We start from the raw sequence: 17327 nt of genomic DNA, 5'->3' as shown, positions 1-17327 counted from the left end.
ATTAAGATGGACATTGTATTTTGGTTATCATTATACATGGTTCATAAGACGCCAGTTCAGATTGTATCGACGTATAATTAGCTTTCTTATTGATAAAACAGTATTCTAATAACTTACGGCGCATCACGCAATATGTTTTTGTGCTATATACAATGTTACGTAACGAACCGGCGCAGAAGGTGTGTCTGTAGGTCCTGAGTTATTGATTAGTGCAGTGCATTGTGCACATGTCAAGCAACAGTTGATATATCTGACAATAAAATGGCAGCTCAGTGCTTTATATCTGTGTAGAGAAGGTTTCAAATCGAAACTAATCAGTATTTATTATAATCTCAGTATTGGTTCTTGAAAAATACATAGTTGATTGTGTTTCATACATAAAAACCTTTTTAGTTTGTTTCATAACAGTGTGAAGTATAGTTTTCTGTGAGTATTACATGTTTAAACAAACTTTAAAGTAAAATTGTTATAAATTAGAAGATGTTTACCATAAATATATACAAAATTTAGTGAGAAGATCACAACATTCTCATGTTCACATTAAAGTAAACCTTTGAGAGCACTCGTGGAAATAACATTAACTCATAGAGAGATTAATAAGTAATTTCTCAAAACATGATAGTTACATACTAGCTGAGTGTGCCACACTGATGGGTGAAATTAATTTGATTGTATCAAGATTATTGTACGCGTAGTTCATTTGAAAGATGTTTTAACTTTCCTCATATTAAAGTAATGCCTAATTTTCTTTTGTAAGCAACTTGACAGGCTATTGACAAATATGATGTAATTTCAATACTAATTATATATTTTATCAAATACAATTTGAACAGGCTATTCTCTATACGAACATTCCTTGTTGATGTCGCACGCGGTAGACGTAGACCATCATATAACGGGTTACATTTCAGTCATCTGCTCTTTGTACTGTAACTATTGAGGTGCCATCTCAGTAGTTAAATTGCAATTTGGTGTTTTAGAGACACTTCATACCTTTGTTATTATATAACTAAGTTCTGTATCAAACTTAAACCATTGCTCATGATGTCCGAGGCGTACATTGCTAGTAAATTAAGCAAAGACTGCAATTATATATGATAATTTTAATTAAAAGAATTTTCATTGAAATTTTGTATTATTTTTTTTTTTCAACAAACTTACAAACAATCCTCTCTCCCATTGGGGTTCAGTCTAAACTAATATCATTTTTCATTTCGCTTGGTGCATTCTTGTTGCTATGCATCACATATCACAAAGCACAATGTCAAGCATTCCGAATGACAATGCTTAGTCCAAACTGACTTCAATGTTGGAGGGAGCTTCAGTAAGATTCTGTCTGATATCATGGAAGTAGTGCATGGGATACATTATCGCTTCTTCATTCATTTCATACTTTGGGTTTGTTACCTGTCTTCATTCTGTTACACGATTGGTATGTCCTATGTACTAATACATTATAATAATGTCTCATTTGATTGGATTTTAGTATAAGATTAAGTCTGGCAATATTGAAGTACGAGATCAGTATTGGTTGTAAATAATGATTTGTTAATTTGTATATAACTACCGTGTCAGGTGGTGTGCAATAATGCTTCCTTCAATATGAAGGAGATTATGAAGGAGATGGTTGGTGGTTGCTGTGTGTGTTCCGACGAGCGTGGTTGGCCTGACAACCCGCTGGTCTACTGCGACGGCAATGGATGTTCGGTTGCAGTACACCAAGGTAATATAGACATCGCTGTACACTATAGTGGACATGTTTTAGTTGTGACACATTTTGTTTTTTTTTTTTGGTTTTAGATAGAGCATTTTTTTTGGCATGCTATTATGTTGCTGTGTGAATTTTTACAGCCTGCTATGGAATCATTGCTGTTCCGACCGGTCCCTGGTACTGCAGGAAGTGTGAGAGCCCTGAGACTAAAAGCAAAGTGGTTAGTATAGTGCATAGCATACATACATTACGAGTAACTACGTGTAATATAACCAAGGGCTTTCATTGGTTCATTGACAGTTTAATGCAGTTCTGAATTTGAAAATTTGTATCTAATAAAATATAATAAACAGGGCGAGGGCTTTACATATAGCAATCATTTCGACTGGCTGTAATGACCACGGTGTATCCCGGTAGATGACATGGTTGTAGCTACTTGTGTGACCGACGTCCTATTGGAGTATTTCATACGATGTTTGTATGATTCATTTAAGAGTTATGTATCCGTTCAGAGATGCGAGCTGTGCCCGTCTAAGTTGGGTGCGTTGAAGCGTACTGACACAGGTGGCTGGGCCCACGTCGTATGCGCTCTCTACATACCAGAGGTGCGTTTCGGGAACGTGACTTCTATGGAGCCGATTGTCCTGCGACTCATTCCCACCGAGAGATATAATAAGGTATGAAAAAAAAAAACAGTATCTATAGTTCTTCTGAGTTATGTGTCCTGTGACCAGACACCTCGATGAATCTATCTAGCTTAAGAGTTTTATTATCAACCGTTAATGGCAAACTAACTTTGTATATGTGGAATAATGTTTGATTTTTCTATACTCCTGGTTAATTTATACTGTTGATTCGAAACTGCACAATTAATTCATACATATGTTTTTTTCCAGACTTGCTACATCTGCCAGGATCTTGGCAAAACTCATCGCGCCAACGCAGGCGCCTGCATGCAATGCAACAAATCTGGTAATTCATTTATATCAAACACTTACAAGCCTAAGTCATAGACTGTAATTACTTGGACAAAAAAAAAATATAAATATATATACCGCCCAGAAAGAATTAGAGAAAACAGAATTGTATCATAGATTGTTTGAAACAGTGACAATCAAGTAATAATCCTATTTCCGACTTAAAAAATGTTAATAAGTATGTGTGTTTGTTCATCGTCAGGTTGTAAACAGCAGTTCCACGTCACCTGCGCCCAGTCCCTCGGCCTGTTGTGCGAGGAGGCCGGCAACTACCTGGACAACGTGAAATACTGCGGTTACTGCCAACATCACTACAGCAAACTGGTTAGTACATACTATGAGCGCTTTAATATGTAGCTGGTTTCGAGGGTACTACTTAATAGAGGATATTTGTAACTAATAAGGTGACAGCTCACACTACTGTACTATAACACTGTTGGCAATGTAACTATGTATATGTAGGTGTTGCGGAACTTTGACAAGAGAACGATATATCTAGTTAATCTAAAGAAATTAGTATTAACAGGGACAGTACTCGAGTCACAGAGTACATTTGAATTTGTTTCTTATTTAATACTTAACTTAACCACCTTAACTTGTGTCTGTCATTATCAGCTGTGGGCTGAATGACAGTAAGTATATAAACAAGCATATAATATTACCCTCCATATGTTTGAAGTTATCTTGTGGTAAGACATTCATGGTCTGGTTACAAGGACAAAGCTGTGGGTGGCCGGGGAACTATACATTACAGCTAAAGATATATTTGTGATAGGGTAGCGTGTGTCGTCACTTCCACATTTTGGTTAGAGAAATTGTTATATATAGGACATAAGGATAAACAGAAGAAGCGGTAAGCATATCAAAGTTTCACTGTGGCCATAAATATTACAATGACTTAATTTAATTTAGTTTAAATCAGAGAGTGAGGCTTTTGTAAATATGGAACCTCATATAAAATTTCAATAGACCTTCCATAGTGATTTTAATATATTTTTTCTGAGTATTCCGCTTTCATGCTTATCGCTTTCACAGCTTCTTCACGGACCATTTTTACTTTTTATAATCAGCATGTTCCTATTGTCATTACAATTAAACAAAAATGGCCGCCATTAACTTCACTAAACACAGCTGTCAAATTAAATGTCATGTCCATTTGACACGTGTCAACATAAAGGTTTGCTACATACTTACTTACTCATAAAACACTATGACAACGTTTATCATATAATGTACACTAAATACTATATACATTTATATACATATTTATATATACATGTATGTCAATGTAACTCTTACAATTTTTTCTTATTTGCGTTTTAGAATTGTTCATTATCATACATTTGCAATTATTATTTTTTTACGATTCTTTTGCTCTATCACGATGTCACCGTCATCGCAAAGCACAGAATATTTCATGATTACCATAAACCGGAAGTAGATTATAAACGAAAAACTATATTGGCTGTTTACTGTCAGCCGGATTGTTAGGTGTGGTTGTCGTTTGGGAGTGAGGATGTGTTGATTGTGCAGAAAAAAGGCGGTAACGTGAAGACCATCCCGCCGTACAAGCCGGTCAGTCACGATAGCCGCAGCGACTCGAGCGAGAGGGAGGGGGAGCCGCCGACGACGCACTGCAAGCGAGGGGTAACACCGGACACTACCTAGGGACACACCCACACACGCACACTCACACATCCACGTACACAGACAAACACACCGACACACACGCACACATATATATTTGTATATGTATAATGTATATATATATATATTTAGAACATGCTAAGTGTTCAAGCCGATGAAAACAAAACAGTTTGTTCGATATAATCTCCTTTCCGTTGAAAATTTTTTAAAATGGAATATTACGAATTGCTATGATATTGATATAATATAGTGCTTGTCGTGTTGACACGTCTTTCATGCGTTGTATGTATAACGTTGTTCTGTTTCAGCCCGGCCGGAAGTCGTCTCACTCCAGCGGCGGCGCGTCCGGGAAGAACACGCCCAACTCGTCCAAGACGCCTACGAACACATCTCAACCGATGGGTCAGTCATTACTACAACTACTACTCACGATATCGTAACAATGTTTTCCACACTAACTGCATAGAGTAGTCTAATCGAACGTACCTCTGAATAGTATTTAGTACCACAGTCTCCGAGAACAGTTCAAGTATGAGATGTACCTAATATTCATCGGTAGTGTTCTCCCGCTATTATACAATATTAGTGTGCAATTGACATAATCGTTGTTATTTAATGAGTTTTTCTATGAACGGACGCAGAGACCTGCCAGGACGCAGAGCCGTCGGCGAGGAAACATAAGAGCTGCGATAAAAGTTGGTCATATTAGTGTAGTGACGTCACGTCCATGTACATTACTGGCATGATACATACATGAGCTTCCTATTATTTTGAATGTTATGCATCAGCCTAGGTCACTGTGTATGTATAGGCTTTGTTTAGCTGGTTCCAATGTATATATGTATGTCTCTTAGTGTTCGTCACTTTAATATGAAGCTTGCTTTTGATATTTTGTTTATCATAACCGTCGTCCTCATCCATCACAACAACTATTACATTATCACACCATGTATATGTGAGTGATTTTGCATCATCAAGTTTATATGAGTTATATGTGATGGTAATGCAAAGTCAAAGTCAGTTAAACGAGAACGTTGTATGTGTAAATATAGTTCTTATGTGTATAATCTTTCAACAGACAAGAAGAAGCCTTCACCGTCTCGTCGAGGATCTGTGGCTGAGAGCGGCAGCAAGACCAATACACCAGCCCCCTCACCCTCGCCGCAACACATACAGGAGACACACACTAAAGGTACCTGATACGTATCGGCTTATAGAATAATGGGAAACCAATATCTCAAAGACCACGCCATCGAGGGCACTAAATATTACGAGCTCACTAACGAACCCACTAAGAATAGGTTCGTTGTAAATTTGGACGCGCTAGAAGTAGGAGGGAGACGTTTAACAGCCAAATCAACGCACTAAAAGAGTTGGGCCTGTCCAGAACTAGCATCAGTTCATTCTTGTGCGTGAACGTGCGTCGAAGGCAGCCTTAGTAGGTTCGTTTCAAATTTGGTTAGATAGGGAGAGGAGGTTGGACGGTGGAGGTGAGTGTTTAACGTGTGTTAGCTTAGGGCCCCTTAATCTACACCTGGGTCGCAAGTCCAGGGCACTGTTGAAGCTCCTCCCCCTGCAACGATGGACCCGCCACCCGCGCGGTGAATCCACGGAATGATGAGAGGTTTCGTCTCTAATTAACATGGGCAGGATCCGAACCCGGAACATCTTGTATGCACAGTTACCGCCAATCATGCTACTGTGACAGGACTTGAGTCGATGAATTATCATATAGTGACATTTTTATTTTAGTGTCAATTAAATTAAAAAAACACTCGGATATCACATATTTTAGACACAGCACGTGGTTTAATTTTATTCTATTAAAAAAAACCCATACTTGTCATAGGTTCAGTTATAATGCTATTAACATGAAAAAATATTTTTCTGTGTTCATTGAAATAAAACTTTCGCGTGTATTTCTTTCGAACCACACCCTCCTCGCTTTGCAGCAACCGTTAACCCGAGCAGACGAGATGAGGATCGTTCCTGCTGGTATATCCGATGATGTTAGTTTTATTCCTGGTGACATTGTTATTGGTTGCTTAAGGAGCGGACCCTTCATAAGACCGCTACGATTTTAACTCACATTACTCTGTATATACCACCGAAAGATATATTAATGAAATGATTTTAAAACAGTAAGTGTTTTTAAAGACTTACAATAAGTGAGTTAGTGTATATATATATAGTTAGGCAGTGGTACGTTTGTTTATAATACTAGAAATTTTTTAGTTTAACAAAAAAACTGCCTTTTACGGTTTTATTATTTTTTTTGATTTGGGTGGTGGTCAATAAAATGTATAAATAAAATACAGAAAATGAATGTAAAGTGTTTTGGATATATTGATATAATATATACACATGTATAGATTATTAATAGACTCATTAGTAATAAATAATCTGTAAGAAAATATCTCTCCTAGGAGGTTGTTCTACGCCCATCAACACCGCTAAGATCCCCTTGCCGCCGGAGTCTCCTGGCAAGGAAGGCATCATCAGCTCAGCGGCCATAGCATCTATACCCATACCCCCGAGGTAATAATGCCTATGTTTCATAGTTTTTGTTTTCTTGGTAGCAATGGTGCCTTACTTGTTCACTATGGTGTCTACTTATGATTTGTTATAGCACTTCAACAACGACTGTCGTGCAACCTACCAAGCCGTACGAGTCCGTCATCACCAACACGGAGACGGCTGATGCTAAACAGACCAAGAAAAGGAAGGCTGTTCAAGGTTCGCAGTCGGCCGTGGACTATGCATCATCACCGACGGTGTGTAGAAAAAAAGCCACATCTCCTGCACTAGTATTGTAGTTTGAAAGATTTCATCTGTACGAAATAAGGAGTAACAATCACGAGCATTTGTTGAACAAGTGCTGCCATCTCTTGATAATTATGCGACGTTACCTGGACATTTTATCACTGTTAAATGTTTAACCGCCCCGTTATAAACAATAAATAACTTAATATATATCAGTGAAATTTTTTATAACGACACGTTGTTTGTCAGCCCGTGGAGGTCGCGAACCAGATCGGGAACAACACTTGGGAACAACAGACCAGCCACGCAACTAGCGACACTAATGTGGAAGTAGAGAAGATTATTAAAAAGGTACGGACTATATCATAACTGTTTATATATATGTGTAAAGATAAATATAACTACCCTAACGAGTCGTAGACAAACACCAAATGCTATCTGTGGTTTATTTTAAAACGTATGAGGAAACTGTAGCCGAGAAGAGAACTTAAATATATGTGATATTTATTTTAATGGACATTGTAAATGAATAGCTTTAAATGTCGCTTCTCTTCTGACAGGTTGACTAGGAAACCTAACCATAAAGTCTTTTCTTACAGAGAAACTCATTGATCTTCATCCAAATCACGATATTATATTTTAAATATATATGACCTTGCTTGTAACCAGAAAATTTAATAGTTTATTATATAGTATATAGCTCTTTAGTTATTTAATATGTGAGTTTGTTTGCGCAGGCTAAAACTGAAGGTATGGACGGCGGGTCATCGTCAGCTGGTCACTACACCAGCGTGAGCCCGGCTCCGCCGCCGCCGCCGCCGCCCGCCCACAGCCCGGCGTCACACACCTCGTTACAGAGCCCTAGGTACATACAGACATACATACACGAAAGCTACTAAACTTATCATCGGATTCAACATCCTAAAACATTGTAATGTTGTTCAGACATCTCCCCAGTCCGATGCCAGGGCCGAGCGGGATCAACCAGGCTCCCAACATCAGATCGCCTTCGCAGCACCAGGTCAGTCACCCCAGTACACAGTTTTTTTTATAATACTGATAGTCAGACGATGGAACAGTTAACAGTCCACTGTACGCTTCACATTACGTGCTTCATGGGCTTATACAGCATGTCTCTAAATGCTTCATCTAGAATACGTAATATAATGAGCAGAGCAATATTAGAATGTAATAAATAACACCAGCCCCAGATATCCATCTCAACATGAAACATTGATTGTGAACTGTGAACTCCTACAAGCTGTATACCGGTCTACTACCTGCTACCTTATCTTCTTGCGTGTGTGTTGTGTGACTGCCTGTGTGTGTGTGTGCGTGTGCGTGTGTATGCGTGAGTGTGTGGTGGTAACTAACTCGGTGGTACGGTTGCGGTGTAGATGAAGGAGCGCGAGCCGCCGGCGTCGCTACTGGTCTCCGTGCCGCTGCCTTCAGCCAGCCACGGCCTGAACCTGTCCGCGCACGCGCACGCCCTCATGCACGCACAGGTGTGCATACACACACAAACACATACACACACGTACAAACACGCACACCACGAACGTGAGTTCTTCATTGGTTAGCGCCTCGTAAAGTATCAGTTTCGGATATATATAACAATCAAACGGCGTGAAGTTAAGAGAGTTGTGCAATCCTTGAGATCAGATAGAAATATATGAATGGGGAACCGGTTGAAGGTCAAGTGAAATGTGACAAAAGCTGTGATACAAGCATATTAAAGTATAATACACGACCTACAAGGTCCACAAACACACACACACGCACACACACACGGTTGGTATCCACGGAAACATGACATGTTGGCTTTAATAAAGTATTATCGAGATTTTGGAGTTAATGAGTCATATATAATGTACACGTTGATAAGAACCATATATACTAATGACTGTAGCATGTGAGGACAGCTTCGCTTGCGGGTTACGCGTGGTGGTTACAGGAGGCCTAACATGCATGGTGAGAGTACACACACATTAAAACCAACTCCATAAAGCCGCTGTATATAAACACTAAGCTGTCGACGATGTAACTTTATATGTGTGTGTGTATGTATGTATGTGTGTCGTAGATCCCGCTGCCGTCTCCAATGCCAGAGATGGGGCATATCTTCCATCAGACCCACAAGCAGGTACAAACGTTATGTACAGGGTGAGCTCGATACACATATACACATGTATGAAGTCGTGTTAAAGTATTCGATGTCATCCTGTATATATAATTATATGTGCGTAAGTGTTTCGTCCGTCCGTGTGTCGTCAATCTTACGTCTATGTGTGACGTCATTGTTTTTTACACTAAAATGTATTAAATAATATATAAGTATCTGATAAATATGAATCGATAGAATGATGTTAGATACGGTTACAAACGAAATTAAGTTAAATTTAACTTTGAACTCGTATTAATTGAATGCTATTATTATTATTATATTAAAATTCGCTATCCGTCCACATAACCGCCTCGATGTACACCCTAGAAACGCTTTTCGTACTCATTCTCTGTCACTGTAGTGAATAAGAAATAAACTATTATTATTTACACACTCGGCTCGTGTAAAGCTCAGCAGAACATTCCCTCTAACTCTAACAGAATGTGTTCTGTAATTACTGTATATACATATACATACATATATACATATGTTATGATACGTGTTTGTTTGTGATGTGCGTCCAGAACATAAATCGATTGTAACTTCAGTCAAATTAGCCGTCGGACGAGTGAAGTGGCGATCTCGCTCGTGAAGGGGACGCACAAAAAACATTTAACGTCCGAGCTCTATACGTGTTGCAGATGACAGTATGTATATTAATGTGTGACGAATTCATTGAACAAGAAAAATACGAGTCAATGCTTACTATCGCATTAATATAAAATTGAAATCGTACATCAAAGCATCTCGCGTCTCCCCCCCGGCCCGCTCTCCTCCGTGGTCCACGTGCGAGCGTAGAAACAAAAAAGTCATTTGTTTAACTAAACAAATGTTAATTGAAACGTTCGTGGCTGTGTGAGCCGCACATGTGTCAGTTGTTGACGTTACTACTTAATGTGACACAATGATATTATTGCGAGCAACACATTCTAAGTGTTGGAACATCTGAGATTATTCACGTCGAGATGCGACGTGTGCATCACCCTGCACCCTCGATGCACCCTCGCTGCACCCTCGGTGCACCCCAGTGTATACATCCCTACCTGACCGACTACCTGCCGGGTCGCCATTCACGTGTCGATCTCCGCGAGCGGCGGTTGTCCCCATCTGCTCGCGTCATGTCTTACCCCTGACGGCTGCCACTGGTCACTGTTATATTATAACACCACGTGACTAACTCACTGACTGTTTTATGTAACAGTGTAACGATCTGTGAACTTTATATTTAATAAGTGTTTTGTTTTGTGTCTCGTGTTCGTGTTTGTGTTTGTGTATCGTGTGTCGTTTACTCGTCTCGATACATTGTGTTGATATCTCGTCAGCTGAAGATTCGTCTCTGTACACGCACACTCTCCTCCAAAGATTTCATTCACCGGCCTCTCGTTTATTATGACACCATCGTGAACGGAGCTGTATCAACTATAGTTGGCCGTGTTACGAATCGTTCAACTTACGTCAGTTAACTTAATAGCAGTCGTCTCTCCTTGATGAGGTATTCTTTGTATATTATGCACTAATAATAATAAGACGTGTTACATCAAGTTGGTCGGTCACTGTTGCTGAACTAATTTCGTATCATTCTATGCAGTAGCCGTTGTGAAAGCTCGCATTCTATATTACTGTGTTCTCGTGGCCAGGGACGTTGTGATCTGTTTATCTCAATGCGACTTACCTGTAACAGGTGGCGATGGAGTCGGGGCTGAGTCACTCACCCCACGCTCGGTCCTGGGGCGGTCTGAACGTCTCCTACGAACTACAGGATCCAAACAAACCCGGGTCAGTATATTATATCATCATGTAAGCTGTGCTCGATCTCATACTAACATAGTGAACAATGTGTTATGTACGCGTATTAAGTATCGTGCACTGATTGAACTGTATTAAACTGACCCTTAACATTACTCGAGCCATCTCTGCACTGTTTGTCTCCATCGTGTGTAAACAAAAAATACATCTCACATCGTCAAACTAAAGGACAGTTGACTAAGTGATGCTGGGCGGCTTTTGATGCGAGTTATGCTCTCACACTATACTTACTTTATATTTTAAATATGTATAATATAGTGAGACACGCATTTGATACGACATTAATTATTATTATGATAACCAATAAGTTGCTGTGCGATTATTGCATGTATATTATATACGTGTACGTTTGTGTATTAGTCGGTGTTATGTTACACGCGACCAATTGTGACAAACGGTCAACGACCCCCGTCAGCTGATCAGTTGACCGGCCGGCTTGCGAATTAACACAATACATAAACCGTGTTTAATGATGGACGTTGTGGTCTCAGTGTGAGCGGTATAGCTGGGCCCAGCAAGGAGGCGCTCGTCGGCGCCAACATGGCCAATATGGCCAATATGGCCAACATGGCTAATATGGCGAACATGGCAAACATGGCGAATATGGGCATACCGCCAGCCTTACGGAACAAGAAGAGAGCAGCACTAGCCACGTCCACGGCGAACACCCCGCCGCCACCGCCGATGCGTATGTAGCGATTGGTATTCTATAAACTACAGAGCGATGCCAGTATTAGCTATCATTATGTTGTGTCCGTATGTGTGCAGAGTCAACCGCAGCTCAGAACCTGAGCGGGATGCGGAGGGGACCCCAGCCGACCCCGCCGCCCGTGTATCACGAGGCAATCAAAGACTCTCCTCCGAGCTCGCCCGGTATTTACATACATTACCGTTTACCACCGATAGGTGCTATACATTACACGGACATGAACTCATATTTATATACTCATATCATTTTTTCTTGATCCAGGCTCCGAGAGACCGCTGAAACCTAAATTGGAACACAAGTAAGTAAATACAATCATTACACATACATGCTTCACATAGGAGCATCATAGAAAAAAAAACGTGACCCGAGTCAGTGTTAACAATTATATTAATAGGAACAAAAGATATATTGAAACACTAAGCGGTGATTTACACTGGTCAGAATAACTTTGCATTGAAAGGCACTCGATAGCATAGAGATTATTTTAGAATCCATTGTCATATATCATGGTGCATAGGTTGGGTGTGAACTGCTCGGCTCCTCATATGCTCGGTAACGAGCTGAACCCGGAGAGCGGAGCGGCGGCTCGTCTCCAGGAGCAGCTGACGGCCGAGCTGGCTGCCCACGCGGCCGGCGCCGTCAATTCAGCTGACACGCCCATACCGCCGCCCCTCATCAACAAGGCCGCTCCGGTAAGATATGGATCGAAACAACCGTAGACACAGCGCCGTCTCCGGACTTGTATACTTCTGAAACTTGTTCGATGGTTACATTTCACTAGAAGCCGATCCCGAAAAATATATACAGCACTAGGCATCAGAGCCAGTCAAGTTTGAAGAAAAAAAAATATAAAATTATATATATATCCCGCTGCCTTCACAGAGATCCGGTGCTCAAAGCCTGGATCAGCTCCTCGAGCGACAATGGGAACAGGGCTCGCAGTTCCTCATGGAACAAGCACAGCACTTCGACAGTAAGCAATCGATATTAATGGCTTAACATACAGACGTCACACCGAGCTGTCAAGCCTTCTCTTAATATACTCTACAACCTAGTGTAAAATTAGATAGATGACGTCACAGAGCAGATTCAATGCTTGTAAACACAACACGTCTTATGTTATATACTTTAACTGGCTTTGTTACATGCAAGAATATTTGCAAGAACATGCAAGAAAAATTAGAGCAATAATGGTTTTTGTATGGGATACACACAGTGCATTAAACTGATTTTAATTAATTCAATAGTCACTCGATCTGGTTTTTTTTGGTGATAAATTTCTATCAAGTCTAAGACTGTACACGTGTTCTAGTAGAGTGTCGGGAAGATCTTCCTCTGTGTGTATGTCCCCGGCTAGAATAGTTTAACCACACAGAGTTAAGTATAATAGAGCGTGTGCGCAGTAGCGTCGCTGTTGTCCTGCCTGCACCAGCTGCGGACGGAGAACGTCCGCCTGGAGGAGCACGTCGGCAATCTCCTGCAGAGGAGGGACCACCTGCTGGCCGTGAACGCACGCCTCGCTATACCACTAGCTGGTGAGTATACATCTCAGCCCTTGCATCACACCAGACAAACTGATCTCCGCCAACGGTTCGTTGCTTGTTATAATAGTCACCGTCAACGATTGTGGCAACTTTTAATTACGAAAGTTGTCGCCGGCGCGGCCTCACAATCAACGGCACGTTTTTTGTGTGAACTCCGCCTTGTTCAATTATAACAGACAGTCCACAGTCCGCAGTTGGCGCTTCGTGATTGTGTTGAAGTTTGTCTCGTTAGAGTTTTGCTTTGCGAAGTTTAAAAATTGATTTTAACATAGAAGCGACCCGCTCGATGTTATGTTTGATGCTTAGGACGTATAGTGTTGTAACAATAACAATGACACCTGCGAAATATATTAACCGTGTTTTGTTTGTACATGCTAGACGTTAATAAACAGAACAGTAAGTATATATGTTTGTATATACATATATGTATAAATGAGTGGCGGTCGCGTTAATGCTGGCTTTGTGTTCAGTGGTGAGTGGACCCGGCGAGCCAGTCAGATGCGCTCGCGAGAACGGATCAGGCCTGAGGGCTCCTTCCGTCCCGGGACGACCAGCTGACAATGTAGCCTGCGATCGACATCAGGTAATGATAACAAATATACCTCTATATATAATAAGTGCTCCAGTTGATTGTCATAACATATATAGCTAGAAGATACTGCTGTTATTCTGTTGGTTTTATCAAACAAAAAATCAAGCCAGTCTGTCATTCCGCAGCTGATGATGCGCGAGATGCAGCAGAAGCCCAGCTGAAATACAGCGTACGGCGGGGGGGGGTCCGTCAGCCGGCGAGGCGGCGAGTACGGCGACCTGGCCGACACCGACATGGTCGACGTGGAGAATGTGAGCGATATGGACTATGTGGACCGTGCTTACCGGCCGGGTGGTGGGGTGCTGGGGCCGGGAGAGGTGAGGTGGGCTCACGGATACGCCCTGCCCGGGGAGCCCGGCCCGAGCGGGCTGGCGGCGGGCGCTGTAGTCCCCGCGGCGGGGCGACTCGGCGGCCCCGACGAGAACGGACACGGAGCCCTGCGGACGGTCAGGGCCTTCATAGTACTGGAGCAGCGAAGGCGAGCCAGGAGCGACTTCTCCATCGACGCCATACTGGCGGCTGACTACTGAACACCATCATCGTTACGTTGTTATTAATTCATAGTTATCATAGGACACTGGTTCTCATTATTGTTTTGTACTATATAGTTACGAGCACACATTGATTAGTACGTAAGATGTAACACGCATATATACGTGCACCACCCGGACGTGACCCACGCGTGTCCAGTACACGAACACCGGACCTTACACTCTATCTATACAGGACGTGACGCAACACGCTCACCGGATGTAACTGACAATGACATGTGTGACGCACACATACATATATTGAAATGTATCTACATGTGTGTGATCCTTGGGCTAAATGTTTGTAGGAATTAAGTCGAAAACAGAATCTGACGTTAAAACTGTCTGTATGTAAGTAATATGTCTGTACACCGAATGTTCTAAACAGTTGTAACGGCCGGCGGTCTAGATGTTGTAGTTGTTGAGTTATACGAGTATATAGATGGACATGTACGTAGATGTAGTATCCGTGTCTCATAATATTTTAATAGTCATAATCAGCCATTGCTTGCTCTCGTGTGCCTGCAATGAACATAAGAGTGTAGAGTCGTCTCTGTGTATGTTTAAATGTTAACAACAGTTGTTGATTAAGTCTTCATTATTTATTCGACGGACTCTTCCTCAGCCTGTGTGTTAATCAGTATTTAATGTTGTAAAGACAACGCCGGCTCGGCGACGGTCACATTGTCTCTCCAGTACACATCAGATATATGGATAGTCATGTATTTATCAGGTATCTCCGTGCCCGCACGTCTGCCCCTCTGCCCGTCTGTCCGTCTGTGTCGAAGCCCTAACTGTTATGACACGCTAGTTAAGTGATATCAGACAGTTGTAGTTGCAACATTTTTAATATAGTCTGTACTTTATGAATATTAAAGATCTCCCCCCCTTTCCCTCCCACTCCCCCACCCTCTCTCCAGCTATAAGTCTCAACCTCTGTGTAAATTAAATTGTTGTAATATACACGTATGTATACGTATAATACAACGCACTGTCCCGTCTGAGTGACCCTTCTAAGGTTCCGTATAGCTTATGGCTTGTAATATTTCGGTGGCACGTCTTCGTGTGTCGACAACCAAAACACTGTAGTGATGCTAATAAACGTTATAAATGTCGTAAAATTTTATTTAAAAAATCTTCCCCGCACAAACATGAACTATTTTACTTGCTAGATGTAAATAATGCCTAAAGGAAAATTAATCGACCTCGTGACTTCGGTACAACATAACAATGCTCTTGATATATAATATGATCCGATCAATGAATAAAGATTACAGGTAAGTATTAAAACAGCATCGCTGTCTATAGTCGCCTCGGTAGGGTTTGAATTTATGAGCATTACTTATTATGTGAGACTAAATCACTTATTATCTGTCACTGTTATTGGAAGCCAGGCTGAAATTAAGAACAGCGAAAATGATCACGTAAATACAGAACAAGAATGACACGTCACACGATTCAAAGGTTGTTTAAAAAATAATAGTTCACATTACAAAGCAATATAACTCAGTCCGATGCAAATTAGACATAAAATAATTAATAACGAACCAGTGACTTTTAGACAAGCGAATAACATGCTTAAAACATTAAGACAATTTAAAATAATATAATACATATTATACGAGCTAATGCAGTTACTACAACGAGTGAGATGTATACAGGAAGGTAATTAACTTTAGTTTCGAGGAAAAATCGAGGCGACAAAAGTCAGAAAATATTATAATTAACAAAAAACAGAAGAAGAAAAAGAATACATAACATATCTATGATAGCCTTTTTCGGTGAATTACATTATTTTGAGCGAAGAGAGAAATTTAAAAAATGTATTAAAACAAATTGTATACCAGTAGCGACATCTGTAGTATGTGCTTTGAAACCGCAGCAACTACACTGAAGCCCTGAGTAAAATATAATGGTCTCTCAGCTAGATGTAGAAGTCGCATTACTTTGAAACACCACAATAAGTAGTTAAGTAGTAAAAACAAGTAACATATAACAAAACCTTCGTACTTATTAGAGGATTACCTTTCTACTAATGAGGTTGAACAGAAAACAACTGAATTGAACATTACCTACAATCAATATAAAAATAATTGTTAAAATCAGCTTTTTAATAAAATATACAAAGAAAAGGTTTTAGGTAATTGTATTATGTTACATTTTTATACAATACAGAATTTCCTTTTGTAGTAGCAGACAATATACTGAGAAATTCAAACAACGACGTCTTTAAAAACACGAATGAAACAATACATTTATATAACCCGAGTTAGCAGAACAATTAAGAATATTAAAGTTACTAGTAGTATTGTGCGGAGAGCTTTGTACGTAAAAAGAAAAGAAAGTTATGAATTAATTGTTTCGTGTTGTAAACAGCCATATATATTGAGTTTAGCTGAATAGACGGAGAAGCTTTGGAACTAACAACGCTAACAGCCTCTCTTCATTAAACCATCGATTAATTTAGAACGTGTTTGTGAGCGGTGTAATTTTCGTCCCTGGCCCCCTATTTAATGAACCCTACTCGTTCCTCGGGCTGTACTAATCTAGTTAGGGACGCACCAGCTCAGGCTAATAAAAATCCGTTTATCAATGCGCTTCGAATCCGATTAATCCGGAGTGCGTCGACTGTCGGATAAATCATTTTAAATTAATTTGTGCTGATCGAGCGGTTTAGAAAATACTATACAAACTATACAGTAATGGAATGTTCTACACATACTGTATAGCATGTCTAGTCAAATACAGACATCTCCAACCCTAACTTGAAATGCACGTACTTTGCGTGGATCATATTTTACAGCGAACGCATCCCACGTTCGGAGTCTGCTAAATTCCTAATTATCTAGTACCTGGTACTGACGCTATACAAGAGGATTACTGT

General features: G+C 40.5%; 1 protein-coding gene across 13 annotated transcripts in view; it reads left to right on the top strand.

The window, feature by feature from the left end:
* The window catches only part of LOC116778191 (zinc finger protein zfp-1), a 38543-nt gene extending 22979 nt beyond the window's left edge, over positions 1 to 15564 (top strand). For 3 of the 13 annotated variants that reach the window (XM_032672133.2, XM_032672130.2, XM_032672129.2), the window contains exons 2-27: positions 1576 to 1723; positions 1852 to 1931; positions 2224 to 2388; positions 2608 to 2683; positions 2891 to 3012; positions 4222 to 4335; positions 4644 to 4737; positions 4977 to 5030; positions 5414 to 5527; positions 6762 to 6873; positions 6965 to 7109; positions 7348 to 7449; positions 7836 to 7963; positions 8044 to 8119; positions 8496 to 8603; positions 9182 to 9241; positions 10944 to 11038; positions 11560 to 11756; positions 11837 to 11941; positions 12039 to 12075; positions 12295 to 12469; positions 12660 to 12750; positions 13181 to 13312; positions 13700 to 13717; positions 13792 to 13904; positions 14039 to 15564. In XM_032672133.2, coding sequence (XP_032528024.2) covers positions 1603 to 1723; positions 1852 to 1931; positions 2224 to 2388; positions 2608 to 2683; positions 2891 to 3012; positions 4222 to 4335; positions 4644 to 4737; positions 4977 to 5030; positions 5414 to 5527; positions 6762 to 6873; positions 6965 to 7109; positions 7348 to 7449; positions 7836 to 7963; positions 8044 to 8119; positions 8496 to 8603; positions 9182 to 9241; positions 10944 to 11038; positions 11560 to 11756; positions 11837 to 11941; positions 12039 to 12075; positions 12295 to 12469; positions 12660 to 12750; positions 13181 to 13312; positions 13700 to 13717; positions 13792 to 13904; positions 14039 to 14074 — 2670 coding nt within the window. In that variant the 5' untranslated portion in view covers positions 1576 to 1602 and the 3' untranslated portion in view covers positions 14075 to 15564. Of the gene's footprint in view, positions 1 to 23; positions 427 to 1575; positions 1724 to 1851; positions 1932 to 2223; positions 2389 to 2607; positions 2684 to 2890; positions 3013 to 4221; positions 4336 to 4643; positions 4738 to 4976; positions 5031 to 5413; positions 5528 to 6761; positions 6874 to 6964; positions 7110 to 7347; positions 7450 to 7835; positions 7964 to 8043; positions 8120 to 8495; positions 8604 to 9181; positions 9242 to 10943; positions 11039 to 11559; positions 11757 to 11836; positions 11942 to 12038; positions 12076 to 12294; positions 12470 to 12659; positions 12751 to 13180; positions 13313 to 13699; positions 13718 to 13791; positions 13905 to 14038 lie in introns of those variants that run through there. The other 10 variants (XM_032672131.2, XM_032672134.2, XM_032672139.2 and 7 more) reach the window with 10 other exon arrangements.
* Positions 15565 to 17327: the final 1763 nt, after the last annotated feature.

The sequence above is a fragment of the Danaus plexippus genome, chromosome Z (assembly GCF_018135715.1).
Source record: "Danaus plexippus chromosome Z, MEX_DaPlex, whole genome shotgun sequence".
Taxonomy (NCBI): domain Eukaryota; kingdom Metazoa; phylum Arthropoda; class Insecta; order Lepidoptera; family Nymphalidae; genus Danaus; species Danaus plexippus.
Note: the sequence above shows the minus strand (reverse complement) of the source record. Positions and strands in the feature narration are given on the sequence as shown.